We start from the raw sequence: 25,149 nt of genomic DNA, 5'->3' as shown, positions 1-25,149 counted from the left end.
TGTTTACCCGCGGAACTTTTCGAATAATGCTGGAGATTCAGGTCTTTTAGATTCAGATTTATAACAATAGATGCTATAATTGTGCACTGACGGCCCCTAATGCATCTCTTTTGATTGATGCTCGTGGTTATGATGATGCGTGCGCAGTTCATTGACAGATGATATTACTCCAGGAGAGTTTCTCACCGGCTGAGCAGTGTGAAAATGACTTCTTGGCAGGTCTTTATGGTGTCTTCTTCACGTCTTTCCACTGCGGACTTATACAGTACCTTGGCCTTTAGAGTAGAAATGTGTTCTCAGCACCTTTAGCCACTTAAATCTATCAAAGCCTTTATTGGCTATGCACAATAAAGATGGTAATGTCTCGCCTATATGAACTGTGTAAATTTAAGAAACCCTCTAAACAACCAACTCCTCATAAAAACGGTGTTTTTTTTTCTTCTTAAGTGTATTTTATTTTTATTTAAAGCGTTTTTATTTTATAAACGGTTTGACTTCCTGTCTATTTCAGATGGCCTCATTGACTGCGTGGACCCGGACTGCTGCGAGCAGCTGAGTTGCGGCTCCGACCCCCTGTGTCACGGCTCGGCCGACCCCTTGGCCCTGCTGCAGCAGAGCCCGCCGCCGCCCGCCCCATCCCCCCCGCCCACCAGCACGCACGCCCACAGCTTCTACCGCCGCATACGCTTCCTCCTCGGCAAGGCGGCCACGCACACTCTCCCCGGAGACGTGCCCTTCGACACCAGGTATGTGCGTGGCGTGCTCTCTGTTGGCCCGGACCCCTGCGCATGCATGCCGAATACCTTCGTGTATTTGTTTTGGGCGCCTGTGTCCTTGAGCTGCCCTCCTATATAGTACGCGGAAAGACAGGAGGTGCGGATAATGAAGTAGATGCATCCGTATTAATGCGCCGGATCGTCCGCCGCCCATTATTTGTTTAATGAAAGCGTGTGTGTTTGCATGTGAATGAGGCTTTTCATGTCTGCGCACACGTCTTCGTGATCTGTGTTCCCCTGGAGATCAGCGGTGGCACGGCAGCGAGTATCGGTGTCGGGCTACGACTGCATTAGAGTGTTTCTTTGTTACATATTAATGTCTTTCGGTTTCACCATTCACAAGGGTGTCCCCATTCATTTTTCAGCGGCCTCTCACTTCCATCTAACAGCAGGAAATACACATCACCGGCGAGATGATGACCTAGAAAGTTTGGGTTCGGCAAACGAGAAGTGATGCCTTTCTGAAAAATGGCAATGTGCCCCCCCCCCCCCCCCCCCCCCCCCGGTTCACTTCAAGAATAAACAAATGAATTAATAATGTGGGAAATCGATGGCAGCTTTCAGGACAAGAGTAACAAACGGTGCAACGCAACCACCCGGAGAAACCTCACCATCCTTCATTTATCCCTCTTTTGGAATAACAGATCCATCGATGTGTGTGTGTGTGTGTGTGTGTGTGTGTGTGTGTGTGTGTGTGTGTGTGTGTGTGTGTGTGTGTGTGTGTGTGTGTGTGTGTGTGTGTGTGTGTGTGTGTGTGTGTGTGTGTGTGAGTGTGAGTACACCACATGTGTCTGCCCTAGTCTGTCTTCATTTGACCAGGTCGACGATTATTCCAGATTTAAGCAGCGTATTTCACACTTTAGGTGCAAAATCAAGATGAATCTTTCAAAACAGTCTGGATGTGACTGATAGTTTACGCTCTATTTGAAGAACAACACAGCCCTTTCTGCTGCACGTACCGCTGTCACTGTAATATAAACATGATGACAAAGTGTTTTTTTGTGTGTGTTTTAGTTTTTGTATGACAGGGTGTTGAAAGGTGTTGCCATGGGTGAAGCTATATTTATGGTCCTTGTATCCTGGCATCTGGCAGATTTCATTCTGCTAAAGAATGGAATTGCACTGAGCAGAAAAATGCAGTTTTGCTATTTCTGCACGCAGAAGGTCGCTCGGCACAATGTGCCTCTCTCTTCAAACAGTCATTATGTTTTCCATCATTGTAAACCAGCCATCTCTGCCTTTTCTTTGTGTTTCTCTTTTGTTCCCCTCTCGCCTTCCTGTCTGTTTTTTTTTTATTCTCCAGCCGGGTAGCTGTGATTCGAGGCAGCGTCGCCTTGCAGGACGGCTCGCCTCTGGTCGGAGTTAACATCACCTTCCCACAGCATCCAGAGTACGGTTACACTATCAGCAGGCAGGACGGAAGGTAGAGACATCCACGCACAAAATATACACAAAAGAATATCATCTTCTTTTTCATTATTTCCCTTGCACTCCATTCTTATTCTGTCTTCCTGTCGTCTGACTGTAGTTTTGACCTGGTGACCATGGGCGCGATGTCTGTGACCCTGATGTTCCAGCGGCCACCCTTCCTGCCGCAGACGCGCACCATCTGGACGCCAAACAACAACTTCCTGGTCCTGGACCAGGTGACCATGTCCAGGGAGGAAGCGCAAACTCCCACGTGTGACATCAGGAGTGTTTTGAGTCCGTACCCGCTGGTCCTGGCCTACCCGCTCCCCAGATACACCGGAGCATGTGCAGAGAAGGGGCCGGCAGTGCCGGAGCTGCAGGTACGAAACTTCTGAACTATAATCTGAAAATCGAATTATAAAGCAAGTAATCTATGTTGGTATGTCCTTCGCATATCTCAAGAGCTGTCCGTCCAATCTACCTCACACTTGGCAGATGTTCAATGATAATGAAATTTGAATAAACAAATTGAACGTCATGGAGGGGAGGCGGCTCAGCATCAGGGATCTGCAGACTGAGCCGAGCATGTCGTCACTGGTCTATATATATATATTGTAACAATTCAATGCTTTGTGTCTACAGACGGCAGGCAGTGAGAATGAAGCTTCGGCTCAATTTGTTACAGCTCAGCAACAAACCGACCCGGTCTCACGGGGTTTTGCAAATTTAGCTCAGTTCGTATTTGCATCATGCAAATAAGGAATGAGCGAAATGCAAATTAGCACTCCATCCTTAGACTTCCCCACCACAAAGGCAAATTAGGCGGCTGAAAGTCAGGTGTGGAGGTCAGACTGGTGATTATATATTTACCCTCCGACGTGACTCCAAAGATTTCTTTTTTTTTTATAGGAACCAAAAACCTCAACCCGACCTCATTTCAGTACCAACTAAAATTCCCAGGACACAGAGAGTTGTGTTCTTGTTACCTGGACACGCGATAGACTGCAAAGAATGTTATATCCAGAGTGTGCCTTGGTCACACCGTCCTTTTGGTTTTTTTTGCCCACATTACCATTCATATCCACGACACAGCATCTGCACAAGTTCAAGCTCGTTGGGACTGAAGACAGCCAAAATGAAGGAACATTTTATCCTCATGACAAATAACACCTCCAGATAGAAAAGGCTGCAGAAATACATAAATAATGAACTGGAGGAACAGTACTTGGTGTTCCCGGTAAGCTTAGTTACACCCACCGTGTTCACCGTGTGTAAAGAAAATGGAATCTAAGCCTTTAGACTTCAGAGGAAAAATGCGTCGGAGATAGTCGTCTCAGAGATAATTAGATTGAAGGTACTCAAACGGTATCTGATTTCAGCCAAGAGAAATATCATAGAGGATAAATCAATGTTTGCTGCAGCAGCTAGTTTAGCGTTTATTAGAGGAATGAGCATGGCCTTTTATTTGCTACTCTATCAGGATTTAGGATATAGACATTTTCTTTAAAAGAAAACCCTCGTGGATACGGACAGACATCATTGTTCATTCAGTTAAAAAAAAAAAAAAAGTTCTCAAAGAAAGAAAATGAAAACGTTCTTCTTTGTGACATATTTGGTGTTCTCCCTGCACTTTACTGTGCCAGCTATGTATTCCTGTACCTGCCTGTCAGCTCATTATTTAAGTAAACAAAGATAATGATACAACACCTTTCTTTCTTCTATCATTCCTCACTCTGCTCCCACCCTCGTTCTCCCCAGGCGGTGCAGGAAGAAGTTTCAATCCCCGGGGCCTTTTCCAAGCTGAGCTATTTGAGCACCCGTTCCTCAGGCTACCTCTCTCTGCTTAGAATCCTCCTCACACCTCCCTCACTGCTGTCCCCAGTCTCCCCGCTGGGCGGCCTCTCCAAGGTGCATGTCCGCGCATCGGTCCAGGGAAGGTTGTACCAGCGCTGGTATCCCGCCGGGCCCGCCCTGGTCCACAGGCTGGTCTGGAACAAGACTGACATTTATGGCCAGGAGGTCTGGGGCCTCACTCACGCAACTGGTAGGTAGAATGTAAACCACTCGTTATATATACTTATTTCTATTTTAAATAAGAAAACATGGAAAACACATAAGACACTGACCGTGTGTGGTAAACGCAACCTCCTCAGTTCCCATGGAATCCATCCACTTGTTCTCTGTCATCTTTCTTCTCACATTTCTGTTTGTGTATGGATTAAACAAACAGAATATAAAATAGTAATTAGTGAGCTTTAGAGGTGTTAATGGGCAGATCTGTGAACTTTAAAGAGAGGTAGGCTAGCTGTTTGCTAAGCTAATATTCTCCTTGCTCTCGTTGCATATTTCATGCACATGCATGGGAGTGGCTGTGGATCGTCTCACCCAACTTATGAACAAGAATACGAATAAGCTTCCTTCCCAAAAATATTAAACCGTTCCTCAAAACAGGGCGAAGGATTCTTATGGGAAAATATATTTGCACAGCTCAGTATTTACAAACATAAAATTCCTTTTAAATTGGATTCAAACCGAGTAAATACATGGGCGACTGTGGCTCAGTGTTGCAGCGGGTCGTCTTTCAATCAGTTTGTTCGCCCATGTCTTTGCCCATGCATCAAACACTCCAATCCACCAATACCAGAGAGGTAAATTGCATCACTCCCCCCACACAGCTCTGATGTCCTTCGAGCGACTGTTTCAGCCCTGCGGTTTGCACGAAAGCCTGATTGGAAGTCGTCCTGTAAATGAGTGACCATTCAGCAGGTAATCAACCAGCTGTTAATGGACGGTCTCCTGCTGGGAAGTGAGAGGTTGGAGATTGCTCGATAGTAAATAATTACAGCTACTTTCTTTAAGCAGAGTTACCGGAATGAAAGGACGTGTCCACTTTAGTTCAAATATCATCAGTCGTGAAATTCATGGATCATGCACATGATCAGCGGGCAGTTTAGACTCTGTATCACCAGGACCTTGGGACAGCACAGAGTGGACTAGAGCTGCACAGAGAAGAGAGAACTGGGAGTAAAGATATCACCTGCAGTGGCAGGGAGATGGCCCGTTTTGACAGAACTGGCTCTGTGGAGCAAAATGTTTGCAGAATACAAATCTGTGCACAGATTAATGAATGTGGCTCATCGTCTCTTCTCCCCAATGTCCTCTCTCACCTGTGCAAAAAGAAAGAAGAAAGACATACTGGTTATAGAACTGGCCTTGGTTCATCACGGCAAAAATGGCCCGTTTAAAGACGCCATTGAGGGTTAGACATGTCAACTTTCGGTCATTTTGAGGGGTCGCGGCTTTTTTTTGTGTGTGTGTGTGTGTGTGTGGAAGGTTGTAGACAAACAGTGGAGCTGCGAGAAAGAGCTTTCCATAAGCGCTGAGATATCGCAGGCGCACAAGAAGCTTTGTCCACTCGAGTGTATGGTCTCGTACAAAGATTGCATCTCTCCGTCCTGAGGCTTTCTCTCTCCTCCTGATCCCTCCCCTCCACTCCATATCTGCTCGAGCTGCATTTCATCTGCTCCAGCTCTCAACTGATCTTTCACCTTTTTTCTCAACTCCTATGATCCTGTTTTTTTCTTTTTATTTATTTATTCGCCGTGCTTTGCTGAACAACGTCCCTCCCTCCCTCCCTCCCTCCCTGGCCCTCTTACCCCCTTCCATCGCCTCCTATCTTCCTCCACCCTCGCCGTGTTTCCTGCGTTTCCTCTATTTTCTTCCCTTCCCCGCTTGTTATTTCCTTAATTCTCTCTGATCTCCCCCATTGCTTCTGTCCTGTCTTCCCTCCTGCCTTCCCTTCTTCGCTCTTCTCAACCCATGTCTCCCCTGATCCTTCCCTCTCTTTAGTTCCTGCCACTGAAAACATATTTTCAGTGGGGCGGGGGTGCTGCCCTGGAAACGTGCGTTTGTGCAGCCGTTTACATGAATGCCTGTATTAATGTTTAGAAGACGCTATACTGAGAGATGTACATTGTCTCTAGTTGTGGGAAAAAAAATTACATTTTTTTTTTTACCATAAGTGGGTTTGTGCTTAAGAAAGGCGCAGAGAGCTTAGTCTTCATGAACCCCGCAGTGCCCACGATGCCACTCTAGTGCACCCTGCCCTTCACGAGCGTGCCAAACACACTGCTGGTCGTTTCGTGTCCAGGCTCCGTTTGGCACACCTGTGGCGCTGGGTTGGATCAGAGAGAGAATTAGATGTGGGTGCGTTAGAGGCCAAGACAATCATGGCCAATCATATTCACTACTTTCATCCCCTTTTCTGACTGCAACACAAATGAAATCCTGGTCATGGCTCACAAATACAAATGTGATTTACAAAATGACAGTCTTTTGTTTCTGGGAACAACACTATACAGCAATCTCTAACCTCTTCTCTCATCTCTATAGCCTGCATCATGAATAATAACGTATTCAGGCGATGCTGGTTTAACAGCAGGCAGCTGTTTCCCCGGTAACACAGAGCTTTGAAGAGAGACTGTCTGACAGATATATAATATATATATTATATATTAATATATAATATATATATTAATATATATATTCATATTATATATTATATATTATATTAATAATTAACAAAACCACAAATTCGCTGAGCACATAGGCCCAGCGGTTTCTGTGGTCATTTTGCAAACAATGTTTTCCAGTTAGAGACTTCAGATGGAAGGGATACCTGTTGCCTTCAGATGGCTTTAAAGAGCTACTAAAGCAAAGGAAAGGCCTTCAGTGTACACTCGCTGTCTAAGATAACAGTTGCCTGTTGGCATTAAATGCCACGACATGAATACAACTGTGTTTTCCGTGTCAGCTGGTTGGAAAATATTGCATCAAAGTGGAAAGACGAACAAAACATAAATACAGGGGGTTTGTGTGGATTTGGAGGAAGATTATATGGATACGTTTTCATGAATAAAGTGACCAGAATATTATGGGACACAAGTACCCCACGATACCACAACATGGAGCCCAAAGACTTGCTGGATGCTTTGTCCTTGTTTTCCATGGAGGCTGATTTAAGGGTATCTTTATGGGCTGTTATTTGGATGTGGCAAGTTAATGTTGAACAGCTCCTCCTAAACGTCAGGGTGCTTAGATATATATATGTATTTAAAAAAAAACAGTTCAAATTTACCACATTTGTCACTAAATATTAGAGGCTTCAGCCCCTCCCTACCCGCTTCCTGCGCTAGTCTATCCCTGCGCTTTGTTGGCACAACAACACAGACACACGCATCCGTTGACACGTGTGTGCATCCACACACACACACACACACACTCCACATTGTCACACTAAGCCAGAGAGAACAAGAGGAAGGGAGATCATGCTCTGTTTGCTGGGGTGAACACATTGCCTGAGGCTTCAGCAGAGGGGAATGAAAGCTTTCACCTGTGAGATATTGAGTGTGCATCCATGTATTATAGTGTGCATGGGTATTGTTTGTATGAGAGAGAGAGTGTGTGTGTGTCTTGTAATGTAGCCGCGGTAATATTCGGTTGTGAAGCAGTTCTCAAAACACTGACACTGGCCCTTTGAGATTGCTTTGCCCGTTTTGTCCTGGAAAAGCTTTGTTCCTCAAATAAAATCAGCGTTATTGTAGGTTGTTTCTCTTTCTTTCTTTTACGGGATAGTGTCCCTGCTGACGGCAATGTATTTATGGCAACCTTTTGATGCATTTTCATAAGGATGGATTGGTTTCCAGGCCATGAAACAGGTTCTTCAAGGTGGGTGCAATGTGACTTGAAGGATCAGAGATTCCATCGTATGTTATATTTTATGTTCACGTGTATTTGACGATACTCTCAGTTCTGTTTTTGTCCTTCAAATACTCACGATCACAAGCCTATTAGAGTGTAAGACACACAAAGAAATTGAAACAAATGAACCTTTAGAATGTAATTAAGCGATAGTTCCTGGAGTAAGAACTTTTGTCCAGCACTTTACCGTGTTTATTTTATTTCACAACGCCCCAGCGTCCCAAATCACCCATTACTTTGCCCTCCCAAACCACGTCATCGATTGTACCGCTGATTTAAAAAAGTTAAGTTTCTCTGAAAGGGAATGTCCTGAGCTTGTGCATAACGTGAGCGCCCCTACTTGCGTATTCACGCCATCTGTCCCGGTCTTTATTCTGGCTTCGCTCCCCAGTTCCCCTCGAGTGGCCGTCGATTCACAGGCACGTCGGTTCACAACGAAGCAAGTAAACAGACAGATCAGTGCAGAGCAGCGATGGACAGAGACAGCTATTCCTCCAGCACGCTTCTGTCAGCTGTCCTCACTGCAAAGTATATCACGATCTTCAATTTAGCAATGTTACGCTCTTCTCTTAAATTGTCACTGTATTGAACTCCTGCTGCTTTAATTATACGTTAAACCGGTGTGTTTGCATTCTTCACACGTGTGGGCAAGAGAGTTAAGATTGAGGACAGACAAATGAGCTGCTACGTGTTAGCATCTCTCTTCATCCCCATGCCTGATAGAGAGCAGAGGACATGCAGAGAGAGAAGGACCGGCTCACTTAAGATGGAATGACTTCTTACTGTTCACGCTCCCACAGTGAAAGGTGACTTTAACATGAAAGCCTTTTCTCACCAGCAATCTCAAGCTCTGCATGTGGTAGGAATACATGACTCACTTAAAGCAGCACTGATCAATATTTATGTAGAAACAAGGGCTTAAACCACTGAGTAACTAACTATCATCAAATAAAAGCCGGAGCTATTTAAGATGCACTTGCTTGTGAACGTAGCATTTAGCTGCTGAGGAGCCGGATACGGAGCCAAAGGGAGAGTGGACTTACATTTGTCAGTTGGCCAGAAACGTGGCGCTAAACGAATGCTAATGCTGCACTGCATCTGTTGCACGTGTAAGTAAGCAACTGGTTGCCAACAAGTAGCCCCCCCCCCCCCCAAAATAAAAGGAAAGACTTCTTAAAAAGGCTGATGACGTACGTGAGGATGATTGTGTGCTTGCATGTTTTTGAGATCTCCCACGGCTTTGTCACCTGCTGCCTTTTTTAAACGTATTCCAAGTCTGAAGTGACATGTTTAATCCTGCCAAGCCCCCCCCCCCCCCCAAAAGCAGCTGTTGATAGTTGTTACTTGTAGTGGGAAGCTGCGCAGCGTATCATTACAACTAAGAGGCCGAGCAGCTAAGTCTAGGGCTCCTTCATGAAGACGGGCGCCGACTGATTACGCGTCCACTTCTCACTGATCCCTCTCAAATAACATGATGAGGTCTCGCCACAGGCCTTTCATCTGTCTCACCACTCATTACACAGCAGTTTATGAGAGAGATGCTTGCGTTTAAAGTCTGACAGTGATGTTCTGTACCACACACGGCCATTTCTGCTCAACATGCTAAGGCACGGCGGGTCGGCAGTACACAGCTTTTGATGAGCGTTACATCGAGCCCTCTTTTGTGTGTGTTCGCATTTCAGTGTCTGTCGGCTACGAGTACGAGTCGTGTCCTGGCGTCATCCAGTGGGAGAGGAGGACTGCTCTGATGCAGGGATTTGAACTGGTCCCCTCGAACCTGGGAGGGTGGTCTCTGGACAAACACCACGCCCTCAACATCCGCAGTGGTGAGAGACAATAATATGCTTGTGTACTGTTTTTTTTGGGTTTTTTTGCTTCCCTTGACTCAATCACATACATTGTGTCCCAAATACATATATACAAAGATCAGAATGCTACAGGATAAAACATATATTTTTAGTTTGCTTTATTTGACATTCATGAAGGAGTACATCAAATCTCATGAAGATATGTGTGTGTAAAGATAGCAGAAACACAGAGGTTGTAGTGACTGGGTTACCTCATACTCTACTACCAACAACCCAACACAATAAATACCGATAGTACTTACTCAAGTACCCATAGCATGAAATGGCTCTCACTAAATGTGCAACGATCAAAGTAGTAGTAGTAGTAGTAGAAATGACATTGTAAGTTATTATTATTCATCAGGGTAGCGTGGGTGTGGTTTGAACAGCAACCACATCACATTTAGATTAAAATAATGCAAAATCCTGATTGGTGCAGAGAAGGACTGTCAAAATTGGCCAAATATGACGTTCTAGTGTTCGTATATATCTTTTCTATCGCATTATGTCCATGGCACCGTGTCCTAACTGTCCCCGAGCTTGTTTCACCACCGGCAGATTCTTCTCACTCGCTACGGTGGGCGGGGGAAACACAAGTCAGATCATCCATAAATGGGCCTGCAAACACCGACGCCGTCTTCCCACGGAGCCGACACCAAAACTGTTTTAGTTCAGTGTCTGCTGTCAGTCAGCCAGGTGAAGGTTAGCGAGCCGCTGTCCACTCGGCTCCACGGGAGCTGCTGCTGACAGGCGGGCGGAGACGTTCACCGTAGTGTGCACATAACAGCGCGTGGAATCGGGTCACAGAGCGCTCACGTCTCGCTTCCAGTGGGGATTCTGGGTAAAATGTAACATTTCACTGAAAGGGACGTTGTTGGAGTCCATCGTCTTGCGAGGCAGACAAACCGCAGTAGTGCTGGTTTTTTATCTTCTTCTCACACATTTTCATATTTGAATATCTGTTCTTTTTTACTCTTCGAATATATATTTGATTTTGCAATATTCGTTGACAGCTCAGTGCAGAGAAACAAGTATCCCCTTTTTTTCCAAAATGACTCCAAACCCACTTAAAACCAGCGAGAGGAGCGCAGACTAAACAAAAGGAAATACAGAAAGTCTGTCTTGTGGAATAACCAAAACTCTTCAAACTTTGAATGTCGTGCTCACGCAGCCGTAGCGAGAAGCCGATCGAGAAAAGGTGTTTGTCGCGGCCTTTGAGGTATTCATCGCATTCCTTCTTCCCTCCCCAGGAATCCTTCACAAGGGAAACGGAGAGAACGTCTTCTTCTCCCAGCAGCCTCCCGTCATCAGCACCGTGATGGGGAACGGTTTCTACCGGAGTGTCCCCTGCGGTCCGAGCTGCAGCGGGGCCGCCCGGGACATGATGCTGTTTGCTCCCGTGGCGCTGGCCACCAGCCCCGACGGCTCCCTCTATGTGGGGGACTTCAACTTCATCCGCAGGGTCCATCCTGACGGATACACCAGAACCATACTGGAGCTCAAGTGAGAGTCGTGATGGCGTTTGTGTGTGATAGGAGTAGACTTGATCTTGATGGGGATCTCCCACAGTGGGATTGAGAGCACAATCGCAACACAATGAGCTCAGCTGATGTGGGTTTGTATGGCATTAGCTTTGGTTTGGCATCGCCGGTTGTGATCTGTTTGATCTCAACAGAAAACATTCTGACGGTTGTCTTCATGCAAAAGCAGAGTGCGTGAGATTCAGACATTACAGCCTCGAATCTACCTCTTAAGGATGTGAAAGTCTCTGCTGTGAAGCAAAGATATTTCTTCTTCTTCTGTGGATTATGACGATGATATCTGCTGCTGCGCTGCAGGCGCTACATTCTCTATTTCTGTATTTTCTCAAGCGTAGAAGCTCGATGGGATTGCACATTTGTCCTGTACAGTGTTCTCCTTATGTAACTTTACTCTCCCGTTCTCTGTTATTATTGTATCTCTGACTAATAGTTCTGGTTCAGACGAAGGTTTCATAGTGTCTGCGTTTGATACTCCCCTGTCCTCTGGGAGGAAATGTTAAAAAGCTTCCTGTTTAGGTTAATATTTAATGTGAAGCAATACGGCCTTCTAAATCAACCCTAATCCCACTTTATGACTCATTGTAGCCTATGAAGTTCAGAGTGACTCTCGCTAGCATCATAAATGATTGTTTTTTACCTTCTCTTCTCTCCTTTTTCAACACTCCTTTATGGCTTATTATCAGGAACCGGGACACCCGACACAGGTGAGAACTAGTGATTAACACCTCCTGTTGTGCTCCTGCACAATAACACACACACATACACAGAACGTGCATGTGTGCATGTGAACCCTAATGTGTCAAGGGTAGGACACGTTGCAAAAATCCCCCAAAGCACTTCATCTTGGTTTGTTCTGCTGCACATTGCGTAATTGCATTGACCTGACTTTCCCTCTCGTCCCACAAACGCACCACACGGAAAAGCTGCATATATACTCAGGCTGCAGTCAGATCTTTCAAATCCCCATTTAAATCTTCACCAGGCGATATTAAATTCGCAAATTGGAAATCTGCCAAAATGTCAAGGATTTCATGTTTTTAGGGGATTACTGGGAGTCTGTTTGGAGGATGCAGCGGCTCACTCGCTCCCTGAGTCGGCGCTAAAAGCCCGAGGCCTTGCGCGGCCTCGACATCGTCCCTGGACCCGAGTCTCGATGGTGGTGTGAGCTCTATACGCCATGTTCGACAGAAGATTAGTTTGTTTTACATTTCCACACAGATACGAAGTTTGCGCCTAAGAAGGCGTTTTTAAAAAAATATTAGTTTTAGTGACCTAAAACTATGCTGGCGTGTGAACGAGAGGCCAGAACATCGAGGAAAATATCTGTATACGTGTAGACAGGGCCTAAGAGTGCATACAACTAATTTAGTTAGCGTGCTAGAATAAGCTTGAAACAGCTTGCAAATGACTAAAATAGATCGATAAATATTGGAAATTGTTGGTTGAAAAAAGTAAACCCGCCCAAAGTATCGACTAAATTAAACTACCTTCTGTCACTCCAAGTGAAATCATTCAACTGTATGAAAACAATATTGTCAAAGCTACTGTTAGATCAACTTTTACAATGAATTCATAGGAACACACCTGGGACATGACGGCTGGTGTCAGTGAAGGGGCACGGTTAATCCCACAGAGCTGCGGGGGGGGGGGCACATGTCACGTCACATGAGGAACCACAGGTGTAAGCCTATAGCAACTGAATTCGTCTGAAGGCACTTTAGATATCCTTCTCTAACCCTGGAGGTTTCTCCTTCAGCTGCTGCTTCCTCCTGTTTTCCTCCGCAGCAGCTTTTTTGCCGTTAGAAGCATGTTAATGTTTCTCTTTTATTCCATACTATTGTTCTCCCAAGTCAAAATGCATTAATTATTCATCCACATTCGACTTTCAAAGCTTTTTCACTCCGCGTTCTCTCCCGGCAAAGTGCCTATCAGCCGACGGGGCTTTAAAACAAGGTGTTCTCCGAGGGGAGACAATATGGAATGTACTCACCGTAAAACCATTGTCTACTCCCCGCCATCGAGAGTTTGAGCGAGGAGTGAAGCAAATAGGGGAGGAGGTCCTGTGCAACAATATCTGAGAGCCCAGACGGTCGATGCAGAGAGACAGTCGGGAACAAGCTAGATCACATTGTCTATCAAGTCTGATCATTGCTTTGTTATTTTGTGTGGCGGGAACAAGGGCAGGTTGTTGTTGTTTTTTGCTGCTGGTTGTTGTTATTGTTCATTTCCCTTCCGCTGGATGAATGTGCTCGGAGCCGTGGGCATCTAATTGAGAAAAAGACAGGTGAGGTGATTTGTAATCAGCCATATGCACAGCGCAACGCTCGCGGCGGCTTCAAGAGGCCAAACAAATATATGATGGGCCGCACAGAGCAGTGGCACGCTCTGGAACTCTGAGGAACTCGCTCAGGATCAGGTTTAAATTATGTATGTGCAGTTCAGTGCAGAGCTCTGTAAACTGTTATGCACTTACTGGACTGGATGAGTGACAGAAGCCTTGCCTATGTTGCAAGTGTTTTTTTTTTGTTTTTTTTGACTGGGTTGGGAGAAAGTTCAGGCGAATATCGGAAAGTGAGTTTTCTCCGGAGAGAGTAAAGGGTTAGAATAGATAGAACAGCCTTACAGTGTGCACACGCTGTCCAGAGCACACCAACAATTAGAACAATTGTTTTTTTAACCTAAAACAAAAAAGGTCTCATGTCTGTAGAAAATGTAAATATACTAATTGAGGAAGACTATGCAGAAGCATGACGTAAGAGGGGAATTTTAAATGGGAAATCATTTTTTTTAATTGAGAAAATAATTTTTTTAATTGAGAAAATTATTTTTTTAATTGAGAAAATAATTTTTTTAACGCTGTTACGGTGTGTCTTTGGGTTTAACTTGGATCTCGATTCGTTATGACGAAATCCAAATTCTCCCTCACGTTGTTGTTTTTTTTGCGATCGCTGTGTTCCAGTCTCAACAATACACAACAACACCCCGACAATATCCGAAGGTCTTCTGCAATGAATGAACTGCAGACTGTAATGTACAGAACAGAAGCACGTTGAGTGTCCTCTGCACGGGTACGTGCCCACGGCGTGAGCACTCCTCCTACACGGAGACCAGAATACAGCTCACAGTGCACATGAGGGTAAATTAAGTCAGTGTTCATGGTGCGCCTTCTAAAGCCCGAGGCTTAGTCTTATGAGAACATTATGAAAAATTCCATAAGACCGTGCCGTGGCCCTTCCTCCACACAATATGCTGTATTGTCGAGCCTTACGCTGGATGGACTTTCTGTCTTTTGTCCTCTCTTCACCTCCCATAAACAAACAATTACAGCCGGAACAAAAGATAATTACGTGTACCCACGGCTCATTCGGCTCGGGCCAAATTTAGCTCTATGAATGTTCTGGGTTTAATTTGGGTCTGGGCCTTTAGTTGCATGTTATCCCTTCCTCCCTGTTATTCTCCCTCCTGTTTTCCCTCTCCCTCTCAGTTTAGTTGTGCTTAATACTATTCTGGACTGTGTGCAATAATAGTGAAAGATAAAAAAAAAAATCAACCAACGAGGACAACATTTTACAACTATCACAATTAATATACATGAAAACCAAAGACAGAAACACAGACAACGTATAAGCATAACCTGTTCTCAATATGCACAACAGAGGTATCGTACAAGTATGAGGATGCAGCTGTTGGTAGGACTGATGAATGCATGAATTATGCAGCTCCGCTCTGCACATGCATTTATACATAAAGGTGCTTATCGCCTCCTGACATGCGGGCACATTTATGCTGACGAACATGTGACGAGCAACTTGAAAATCTCGGCTGATAAGAATAAAAAAACAATCTTCCGGACATTATTGTAAGCAACTGTAGCTGTCTGCACATTGCTGTTTCTGTATGATGCTATAGGGGATAGCATCATACAGGGGAACACACTAAATCCTTTTTATTTGAATAAAGAATAGATGAGCCAGCCTGATATTAAAGGAATATTCCTTTGCTGTGGTAGGTGTGAATGCATTGTTGATGCATTATTGGTATTATTTAACTGTTAAACATGACATGCCGAAAAGCGATCGTCAGGTTTATTCAGTATAGGTTTAGGTCCTCTGTGTGTAAAGTGTTTACAGTTCTTGCGTGGTAATGTCGACTTTTTTGTTTGTTTCTCATTTGATTTGATCAAAGTGTTTTTGAAGATGTGTTGAGATTAGCTCGGTTTGGCTTCGCTGCATGGGATTATCAGTCAGTCGTAGACACACGCTGTTGGTTGAATACTTTTTAAATTAGTATCCCCAGAAACATTTATTCTTGCCAAACATCCTGAGACAAAAACCTCAGAATGAGTTTACTAATGTGGCCGTATGTGCTATTCACGTTGTTGTTCCAGCCCAGGAACAGAGTCTCTCATACTAATGCTCATCACTGGGATGTCCTGATTGCCTCTAAATGCTTTCACTTTAATTGATGGTGCTGTCTAGTCATGAATGCTGCTTATTATTTTTATAAATAGTCTCACTTTGGGTAAGTAGGAAAACAAATTAACATTTTCTAAAAAGCCAAACTAAATGCTCTCTGGAACACCGTATGTCATTGGAAAGTGCACATTTGCCAGCGTCTAAAACTATCTTTCCTTTCCAACCGAATAACTGTGAACACTTTATCTCACTAGCACCAGCCCCGCTCACAAGTACTACCTGGCCATGGATCCAATGGGGGAGGTCCTTTACGTGTCTGACACCAGCAGCCGCCGGGTGTACCGGGTGAGGAACCTCGGCCAGCCGAAAGATCCCTCTCGCAACCTGGAGGTATTGGCCGGGACAGGGGAGCAGTGTCTACCTTTCGAACAGAGCCACTGTGGAGAGGGCAGGAAGGCCGCCGAAGCTGCGCTCAACAACCCCCGAGGTAGGAGCATGTTGACGCCACATCTAAAATGTTGGTGATGCTGTGGCACACCTAGCCGGAGGACTCGTCCCTGACTAGTTTTCTGAAGGACTTTTGGAATAATTCAATATTTTTACCGATTTCATTTGAAAAAAAAATGTAGATTTTGCAGACTGCAATACATTTAGAACCAGTATTGAGATCATCGCGGGAAACAGGAACTTCTGTCACAATCTCATGAAAAGTCACTTTTATAAGCCCAGATCTGTCTTTCTCCTGGAAGTAAAGTATTAAAAAAAATAGGATCATTAGCACATCCATCGATCCTATATTCAGTCACAACGCTGTCATGCAACATGTGTCATTTTATATAATGTATCCGCATCTATACCTTCCTCCTGCGTCATGTCCTTCCTGTGGGCGTTTGCTGTTTCATAAAGTCAGAAACTTGATTCTTGCCCTTCTTAAGAAATATTCTTTCCACTCCCCACATTTTCAATTATGTACAAATTGAAATGAATTATTGGATAACAAGCACTGAGAACTAATGTTCCATTTTGGCGAGAAAAAAAAAGAAGATAATTACAGTACAACTCAAGTGTGAAAAGATTTATTCTCTAAATTGACTTTCTCTTCCCTTTGAAATGAAAACATGTTTATATAGAATATCGGTTTTCTGCGGCGTAAATCCTAGACAAATATTAATGTTATGACTGATTCCTGTGTTGTGTTTTGACTGAAAGGACAAACATTTAAAGCTCTGCATCTCGTATCATTTGGAAAATGACACTTTCACTGTGAGCTCTCTAATATTCACGTATGCCGTGGAATTAAAATTATGTTTAATTGCTTCGTGTTCTGCCACAAAAACACCCCACACATCCCCACCAGCAGCCTGCGCTGTGTACACCAGCTAGGATGGAGTGATGGATTCATGCTGGTTGTGCCCTGTCATCAACATTAAAAGTTTTTAATATGAATTGATTTAACCAGGCAAAGCTAATGTTCCCACTCTTCAGTTAATTCTCGTGATTATCTTTGATTCTCAAAGGTAATTACAGTTTTTTTATGTGATTCACCTTAAAAAATAAGAATAATAATTGTAAAAGTAAATTGTCTGCCTTTGTGTCAAAGCACTGCGAGACCTTTTTTTTTCCACGGCCAAACATTTTGCCGTGTCACTGCAGTGAAAACACAGGTGTGACGATTAAAACTAGTAATCATGGCAGCAGTCCATTCAGGTATTCCACTTTCGGGACCCATGTTGTTGTGCACGGTGGTTTACTGGGACACTTCAACGGAATGAGGCCATCGTTAACGTTATCAGTTGCACCTGTGCTATTCTTGCTACGACAAGTAGAAATGAGGTCTTTGCATACAAAGGCAATACGCAGACTGCAGGTCCAGATCGGGACAGAACAACAATTTATTCTGGACCAGGAAACTGATCCAGACCGCTTTCGACGGTCGTCGCTATCGCAACGTTCTCGCCTGTCGTTATTCAGCCGCCCGCTCGTCGCCACAGTTAGCAAGGCTGTTGTCAGATCAGAGGAAGAAGCTCCAGGTAGAAAAAGGAAAAAACGTCATAACAAACTAGCCGACACACAAAAAAGAAAGAAAGCTTACAATGAAAACCGTGCGTTTAGGGATGATGGGCTAGCCGCTAAAGTGTACGCGTTTGTTTTGCCCGAGGGTAGCATGAGTCCTACGCCAACACAAGAGGCCCCTTTTTCCGACACTGAACTAATGAAAGAGTGCACAAGTGACCTGATGGTAGGCCGTGCTAGAAGGAAAGTAAGAGGACGAAATGAAGGAGAAACTAAATCCGACACTGGCTGGTTCCTCCGCATCAAGACGAGCAGAGATTCTTGCTGAATATTTTTGCACCAGCGACTTTGTGACGGGGTGAAAAAAAAAAAAAGGAGCAATTCATCTCACATGGCCATGGACGAATCAGTATGGAGGGAGCAGCTTCCATGACAGGGAGAGAGAGGGTATCGGTGCAACGCCTCGGTCTGATGTATCACCACATGACGCGCCCTGTTTTCCGCGTGCTAGTCTGGGTGGAATGCACTCAGGAGTCACGACGACCGCGATGAGACACATTTCTGACAGAGGTCGGTGCAACTTTTGATGATTTGCTCCGACCCAAAAATGTCAGGGTGCTCTGCAGAGGCAGGGCACTGGAGAGGTTTTTTTTGGGGCCATTCGCACAAATGCTTTCGAACACTTTCTGTCTGAGCATTAAAAAAAACAAGACGCAAAAGCCCAAATTTGTGTCCTGCCCAATTATAATAATAAAATGAAATCTGCCGGATGTAACATCCCACCACACCACAGTGGCTTTAAAGCTTCAGGGTAGAAACAACACAGTGGCCTCATGTCTGTGCTGTGTGCTTTTCACAGGAAGCTGGAGGTGTTTAAACTTGACATACAGGAGGTCGTGCTGCACTTTCCAAAGTTTTTTTGGAACAAACCCGACGAACGGAAAATCCCTTCCGGTACCTTGAGCTGATTAAAACATTTCCATACCCGCTTTGAGGACTTCTGCGTGGGACAAAGAAGTTCTGCTGTGCATTGCAAACCCATTTCTTGTCAGAAACTTGTCACTGAATTCTCAATTGAAGGACAGAGAATCTGCCCCTGGGTCGATGCAGCTCCTCCGCAGGCTCCTTCGCATCCTCACCGTGTTTGCGTCAACATAGTGCTGCCAATCAGCATATTGTTTTAGACAATACTCTGCAGCAGACTCACTCGTGAACTCTTCTCCGCCTGGCCAAGACACCTTTCCCTGCGTAATTACAACTGGACATTTTTTTGATGAAAGCTCTGATATATCCGACTTGGCACCTCATAATAATACGAAAGTGCCTGAAAACCAAACAAACATGGACTCCTCCATATTGTGCCTGTCAATCATCATAATTGATATTGAATGAATATAATAGTATGTTGTCAGTTGGCTCTCACACAGCCAAGTCGTAAACACGGAACATTTCACCGTTACAACCATCCATCCCATATGATGTGAACGGGGCATCGGGTCGACGGGGGGGGTGGAGCTGGGCCGGGAATTCCTTGAGGTCGCCAGCCTCCGCTCAGTACAGAGGAATGATGTCTCTGTCATTTTGAGGAAATTGGCAGCAACAAATTAAAAAAATGCAGGAATATATTCTCTTTTACATGACAAGGGAAAATATATGATCTTTTTTATTAAAATGACAATAATAGCCTGACTGATAGGGAATGCTGTAAATGGCTTCCCTTGACTTGCAAGAGAAAATGGCAGCAGTAGGTGCTAAACCGAAACTAGAAACACGCCTGTCCTATTAAGCTTTCCTAATGCAGAAAAGTCTGCAGATTAAGCCCTGAGCCCCTCCTAGCTTTAGCCCAGTTCAAGCTATTTGAATTAATGCACACATATTTGAGACATTAAGCCCAGAGTGTCGATTTCAAATTGGTAAATCATGACACCCTTAGTTATCAGCTGACAGGAGTGGCTTCCAGCAGCGGGCCTTCGCTGCGGGTATACAGTACTGCCGCTTTATTTCCTTTCTTCTTACCCGCCTCTGAGTTGGAACACGTCTGACTGGTCTCTTCTGACGGCTGTCATCAGTAAGGCATTGTCACCCACAGGAAAGCTGCGGCTAGAGAGATCTAGGAATAAAATGTAGTGTGTTCACACACTGACACCAACGTGGCTTTAGTGTTGAGAGATGAGCAATGTTTTATTTAGCTGTGCCTTATTTATTTTCTGTAGTTATTCATTTATATGACATCGGGTTTTTTCAGCTATATTTCCTACGGTTGAAATGATAAATAAATGTGAAACTTGCACTAATTATTATTATAATTATGGCTTGCAGCAGCAGTGATCTTACCGATTTAACTCAAATTTGACTAATACCAGGCATGTGTATATATATATATATATACATATATATATATATATTTAATATGTATGATGATGGTGAATATGAATGAGGGAGAAAAGGACAAGAGTAAGAATTGAGAACAAGGTCGAGGGTGAGGGAACAGCAGCATCTGTCATTCATCAATCATGTCCGATTGGCGAATGAGTTATTGTTAATTATTCAATAATTATAACTTAACTATCTTTCCACCACTAAGACTGAATGAAAAGATACAAAAAGGATTGCTGTGTGTCACTGAACTCACTAAAAACATTCTTATTAAATGTTTGTTTGCAGTTCCTAGCATCATGAAGCATCTCATCTGTTGTCTTCTATTACTCTTTTTAGTTTGTTTTGGTTTCCAGCATCTGTGGAACCAGATCATTATATAGCTGATAGCATATACTGTAGTCTGGGGAGACCTTAATAGGACTAGTTTGGGCTTGTTTGGGCTCCCGCTGCCTGGAAGAGGAAATAATCAGTTTACTGCCCTCACCGATCACACACACCCCCACACACACACACACACACACACCTGGCCCCCTCGTAGTCCCAGGGTCGCACAGGAGATTCGGCCGCGGGCCTGTCACTCAGGCTGCACCCACAGTCCTGCGCGGCCTCTCCTGTCAGTCACACTCAGCACTGCGCGTGCAATGCAGTCTGACGTCGGAGGCAGACAGGCCGCCAGTCGATGGTGGTGCGCGGTAAAGAAATATAGCAGTGTCTAAATTCATCGAATGTCGCCGGTTCCTAATACAAAGCAGCTCCAAATTTCATAGCCGAACTTTTTATTACCCCCAACTTCCTGACTGAAGAGGGAAAGGAGGATGAAAAGCGAAAGAGTAAGATGAGAGACAAACACGATTGGAGCTGATTCTTGGCCGCAATCCGACAGTTGATGTGAGGACTGTTATTCTCAGCGTGCGTGCCCCATCTACCTGAGAACACGCTGCATCCCCGTCTTATACAGTCATAGAATAGTCTGTCCCGACACTCCCCCTGTTCACACACGACCAGGTGTTTTATACTCTTTGACTCACTGCACAGGCTCCGTGGCCATTGTGCTCCGACTAACCAGCTCTTATGAAGGCTCTGGATATCTCTGCCTGGAGCCCCCTTGGTTCCCTGTCATCCATCTGCCACAGCCCACACTCATCCTCCTCCCCGCACCCTCTTACCAATGGTGATGAGTGGTAGACTTCACAGAGAAATGCGTCCGATACTTTTATATGAATTTTTATTTTATTTTTTTTGAAGCTTCGGCTCTGTGATTCTCCGGCATTGATCTTGTCTCGTGTCCTCTGGTGAGCTCCTCGCTCCACATTAGAGCCGTCCTTCTTTTTCTCCACTCCCCTCTTTTCCTTTCCTTTCCTTCCTTCCTTTTCTCTGCTATGAATCATGCCCGTGCCCAGGTGTCGACATAGCGGCAGTAGTCCTGCTGTGACACATAACATTATTACATATTGCTATATAGTAGTCCCTAATTTTTGATTTAGCCAACAATGTTGCAGCTCTGTCAAGCGCACCACCGTCGTCCAAGTTCAGAGTCTCTCTCCGTCGCGTAAACTGCAGTGATTATCTCGTGTCCTTCAAACACTCACTCATGAATACAAGATCTGGGGCATTGTGTAGAGTTGGCTGCACATGCACTACTGCAGTCAATTAGCTCGGTAAATAAAAGGGCCTTGCTCCATTTAGGATGGATCCCATGTCTGACATGAACGTCGGTCCCGCAGGGCCCAACAGCTTTGGCTCGCATCTCTGTTCACAACATGAAGGACTACTTTTCCTTTTCTTTTCTTATTTACACAAACATCTGATAAATACTTGTTGTGTGTATGTAAAAAGAGAAAAAGTGACTGTCTGCGTTTCGCGTGTATATTTGGACAGCAGAGTTCAGAGAGTGACTCCAGTGATTGGGAGTTTGGTTGTTGTTTGCCATGTGCAGGTCTTATCTGTTACTTGTTGACTGGTCCCAGACAGCAAAGCTGATATCCACAGAGAAGTGTGTGTGTGTGTGTGTGTGTGTGTGTGTGTGTGTGTGTGTGTGTGTGTGTGTGTGTGTGTGTGTGTGTGTGTGTGTGTGTGTGTGTGTGTGTGTGTGTGTGTGTGTGCGCGCGCGTGCATGCGTGCACATGGTAGTGTGAGTGCTTGCAGTGGCAGTCTCTCACTCCGACCCACAGGGGGCAGACTAATGCCCTTATCAGAGGCTGCCATGCTGCCACCACATTTCTCCCTATTGCCCCGTCGGCCTCTTTCTCTCACCCTCTCTCTCTCTCTCCCTCCCTGTCTCTCTCTCTCACCCCTCTTCTTTTCTCTCCTCCACTGCTTTCTTTCTGCCTCTTTTGCCTTGCCGCTCTATTCCCCACACAGGGAGACACAACACATTTGTCCCCCGTCTCACTCAGCCCCCACAGCTGCGAGGCACGCCATCAGAGTTGAGCTAGTGGGGCCGGAGGAGGGGGGGGGGGGTGTGCGGGATGAAGCACTGGTAGCGGTTATTAGCATGTTGAACGGCCAGGGAGTTTAAAAAAAAAGAGAAAAAAGACCTAGCCACAGCCAGGGGTAAATACGCTTCACATGGCGCATCCCTGCCTTGGCCGCCAACCTCAGACCACGGCAGCCAGGCTTCCTGCTGAACAGTATCTGTTTTGGCCGGCAGTTGACATATAAGCAGCTTAGGCGAATGAATATCTTCACACATTGGGCGCCAGTGTCGTTTGCAGAAATGGCTGCAAACACCGGCGTGTGCACAGAAGCGTTTCTCAGTGTGTTTCATCAGTGTGAATCAAGCATTCGATGCTGTCAGCGAGCCCACACTCAAAACCATTAACTCGGCAAACACCCACCCCCCCCCCTGCTTCTACTCGAGCAGCGGAGTCATATGAGTGGCAGTGTCCTGCAACTGCAGAGGCCTGATCACTGCAGCCGCGCATTTCACTTCTTATGGAATCTGCCACTTTCCAAACTGTATTCGCTGGCTGCGGCAGTGAAGTTAGAAGATCTCCTGGGGCTGTGTAGCCTCTGCTGCCAGCTGCTCTGTGTCATAACTTTAGAATAAATACGCCATTGTTGTTTTACCTCTGGCTCCCATTGCATTTAGAGCAGAGTGATTGTTGCGTCTCAAAAATAGAGAGAGTGGGAGAGAGAGGGGGGGGATTAAATTGATTGAGAAAAGAAGGGAGCTCAGAGAGAGAGAGTGAAAAGAGAAAGTGTGCACAACGGAGAATAATAAAAACAATATGGAATGTGTAAAGAAAGATCGAGAATGGAGGGAAAGAGAGAAAACATGAATGAGATGGATGAACAGAGAGATGGAGAGAACCCAGTGTTCTGCATCTAAATCCTGCAGCGTGCTGTGGTCCCACACCTCATCAGCATATTCAACTGGCCCCGTGGCTGCCGTCCCTCTCAGAGGGTCAACGATCATCGCCTTTTCTGTTGGTTTAAACAGAGCACTGCTTCGCAAAACAAGGGCATCAGATAAGTCACACTGTGGTTTTTTTGTTGTTTTTTTGCTACACGATTCGGTTTGCATAGCGAGCGCTTGTGCATTATGTGTGCGCAATTTTGGAACAGCCTGCTCCCGTGTTTCATTTCACATTGACCGAGCTTTTGTCTTTGCCCCTGGACATTCCTGCATTAATGATACACACATGAATAAATCACACAGCAAGGCAAACAGCAGCATACTCTATGATAATGAAAATTAGAGAGAGAGAGGGAGAGAGAGAGAGAGAGAGAGAGAGAGAGATGCCATTGGGTCATGTCTACTTCTACCACAGCTTGTTTGTCTCACTGCGGTATCCATGGTAATTAGAAGATCGTGACGGTTCGTGCAACAGAACCGTCCATCGCTGAGCAGCCACGTAAAAGAAGTTCTGCCAGGGACTCGTTCTATTTTCTTCCTCCCCAAAACGAATGCCGAGAATATAGCTGCCAGCGGCAAATCCAGAGGGCCAAGTGAAAGGCCATCAAGCACAGCGCACACGTACAGCGAGGACTTGTCCAGCCAGTGAGCAATACTGACTTGATTGGGGAAAGAATTGCAGAGATATGGCCGGTGTCCTGTTTGTATTTTTACTGCTGAGTTTGTCACAGCCGAGCGGTCTGCGGGATGTGATCTAAGTGTTCCTGACAGAACTGCAAGAATCTTTAAAACGATTCACTCACTACTAGTATAAACCGATAAGCCGATTCAACTGTATTTCATTGTCACACATGAGGAAATCAGTTTGAGATAGTAATGCATACTGTACACGGGGCTACAGTAGGGAGGCAGGGGGGGTTTGTGGGATGTTTTTTGATATAACCAAGCTCTATTTTGATGCTACTTTATGCAGTCTGGCACCTTATTTACATTGAATGTACATTGTTGTAGATTAAACTACTCAGCAGTACATACAGTAATCAAAATGAGCGCCACCTTAACCAGCCGCACCATTAACGTGATGAAGATGAATGCGTCATTGATAATAATCGAATAACATATTATTCTGAAATAATACAAAATGAGTGCTTTCACTTTAGGTTGCCTTTTTTCAGTATATGCTGATGCTAATACTCTTGTGGTTTTAATTGAGTAATATTTTGATCCGATTACTTCTTGAACCACTTTCTGTCAGCATTAGTTCAATTAAAGTTCAATTAAAAAGCGTTTTCTTTCACTCACTCAATTTTCAGACACAGTTGATGCAGTGCAGTACGTGCACGGTTTACCTCTCCATCATCTGCTGTCTGACTGTCTCTCTCCGACAGTAAAATGAGCCGTTTGCCATTTTGGAGCAACACCGTAACATAAAGTAATGTCACACAGCGTGAGGTTTGTAAAATGAGATGAAATTCCCCCTACAAACATGATGAAGGGAAATGTATTTCATGTTGTTAATCACAACTTGTTCTTTGGAAAATTAGGCGACAAAAGGATTGATTTGTTTTTCACATCGACCTGTACGAGCTGCCATTTCTCCTTTGCTCTTCTCTTTGTGAGTCACTCAGAGCTGACTGTCAACACTCCCCA

The 25,149-nt window shown here is 44.9% G+C and overlaps 1 protein-coding gene across 1 annotated transcript in view; it reads left to right on the top strand.

Moving 5' to 3' along the window:
- Window positions 1-25,149, top strand: part of tenm1 (teneurin transmembrane protein 1) — a gene marked incomplete at its 5' end in the record, with an annotated part of 163,195 nt that overhangs the window by 99,302 nt on the left and 38,744 nt on the right. The window contains 8 exons of the mRNA XM_079268409.1: window positions 512-746; window positions 2,080-2,199; window positions 2,305-2,566; window positions 3,945-4,230; window positions 9,629-9,772; window positions 11,044-11,296; window positions 12,018-12,038; window positions 16,004-16,236. Of these exons, the coding sequence (XP_079124535.1) occupies window positions 512-746; window positions 2,080-2,199; window positions 2,305-2,566; window positions 3,945-4,230; window positions 9,629-9,772; window positions 11,044-11,296; window positions 12,018-12,038; window positions 16,004-16,236 (1,554 nt within the window). The remainder of the gene's footprint in view (window positions 1-511; window positions 747-2,079; window positions 2,200-2,304; window positions 2,567-3,944; window positions 4,231-9,628; window positions 9,773-11,043; window positions 11,297-12,017; window positions 12,039-16,003; window positions 16,237-25,149) is intronic.

The sequence above is a fragment of the Melanostigma gelatinosum genome, assembly GCF_949748355.1.
Source record: "Melanostigma gelatinosum genome assembly, chromosome: 5".
In the NCBI taxonomy this organism is placed as follows: Eukaryota; Metazoa; Chordata; class Actinopteri; order Perciformes; family Zoarcidae; genus Melanostigma; species Melanostigma gelatinosum.
The sequence above is the reverse complement of the archived record's forward strand: the minus strand, read 5'-3'. Positions and strand labels throughout refer to the sequence as shown.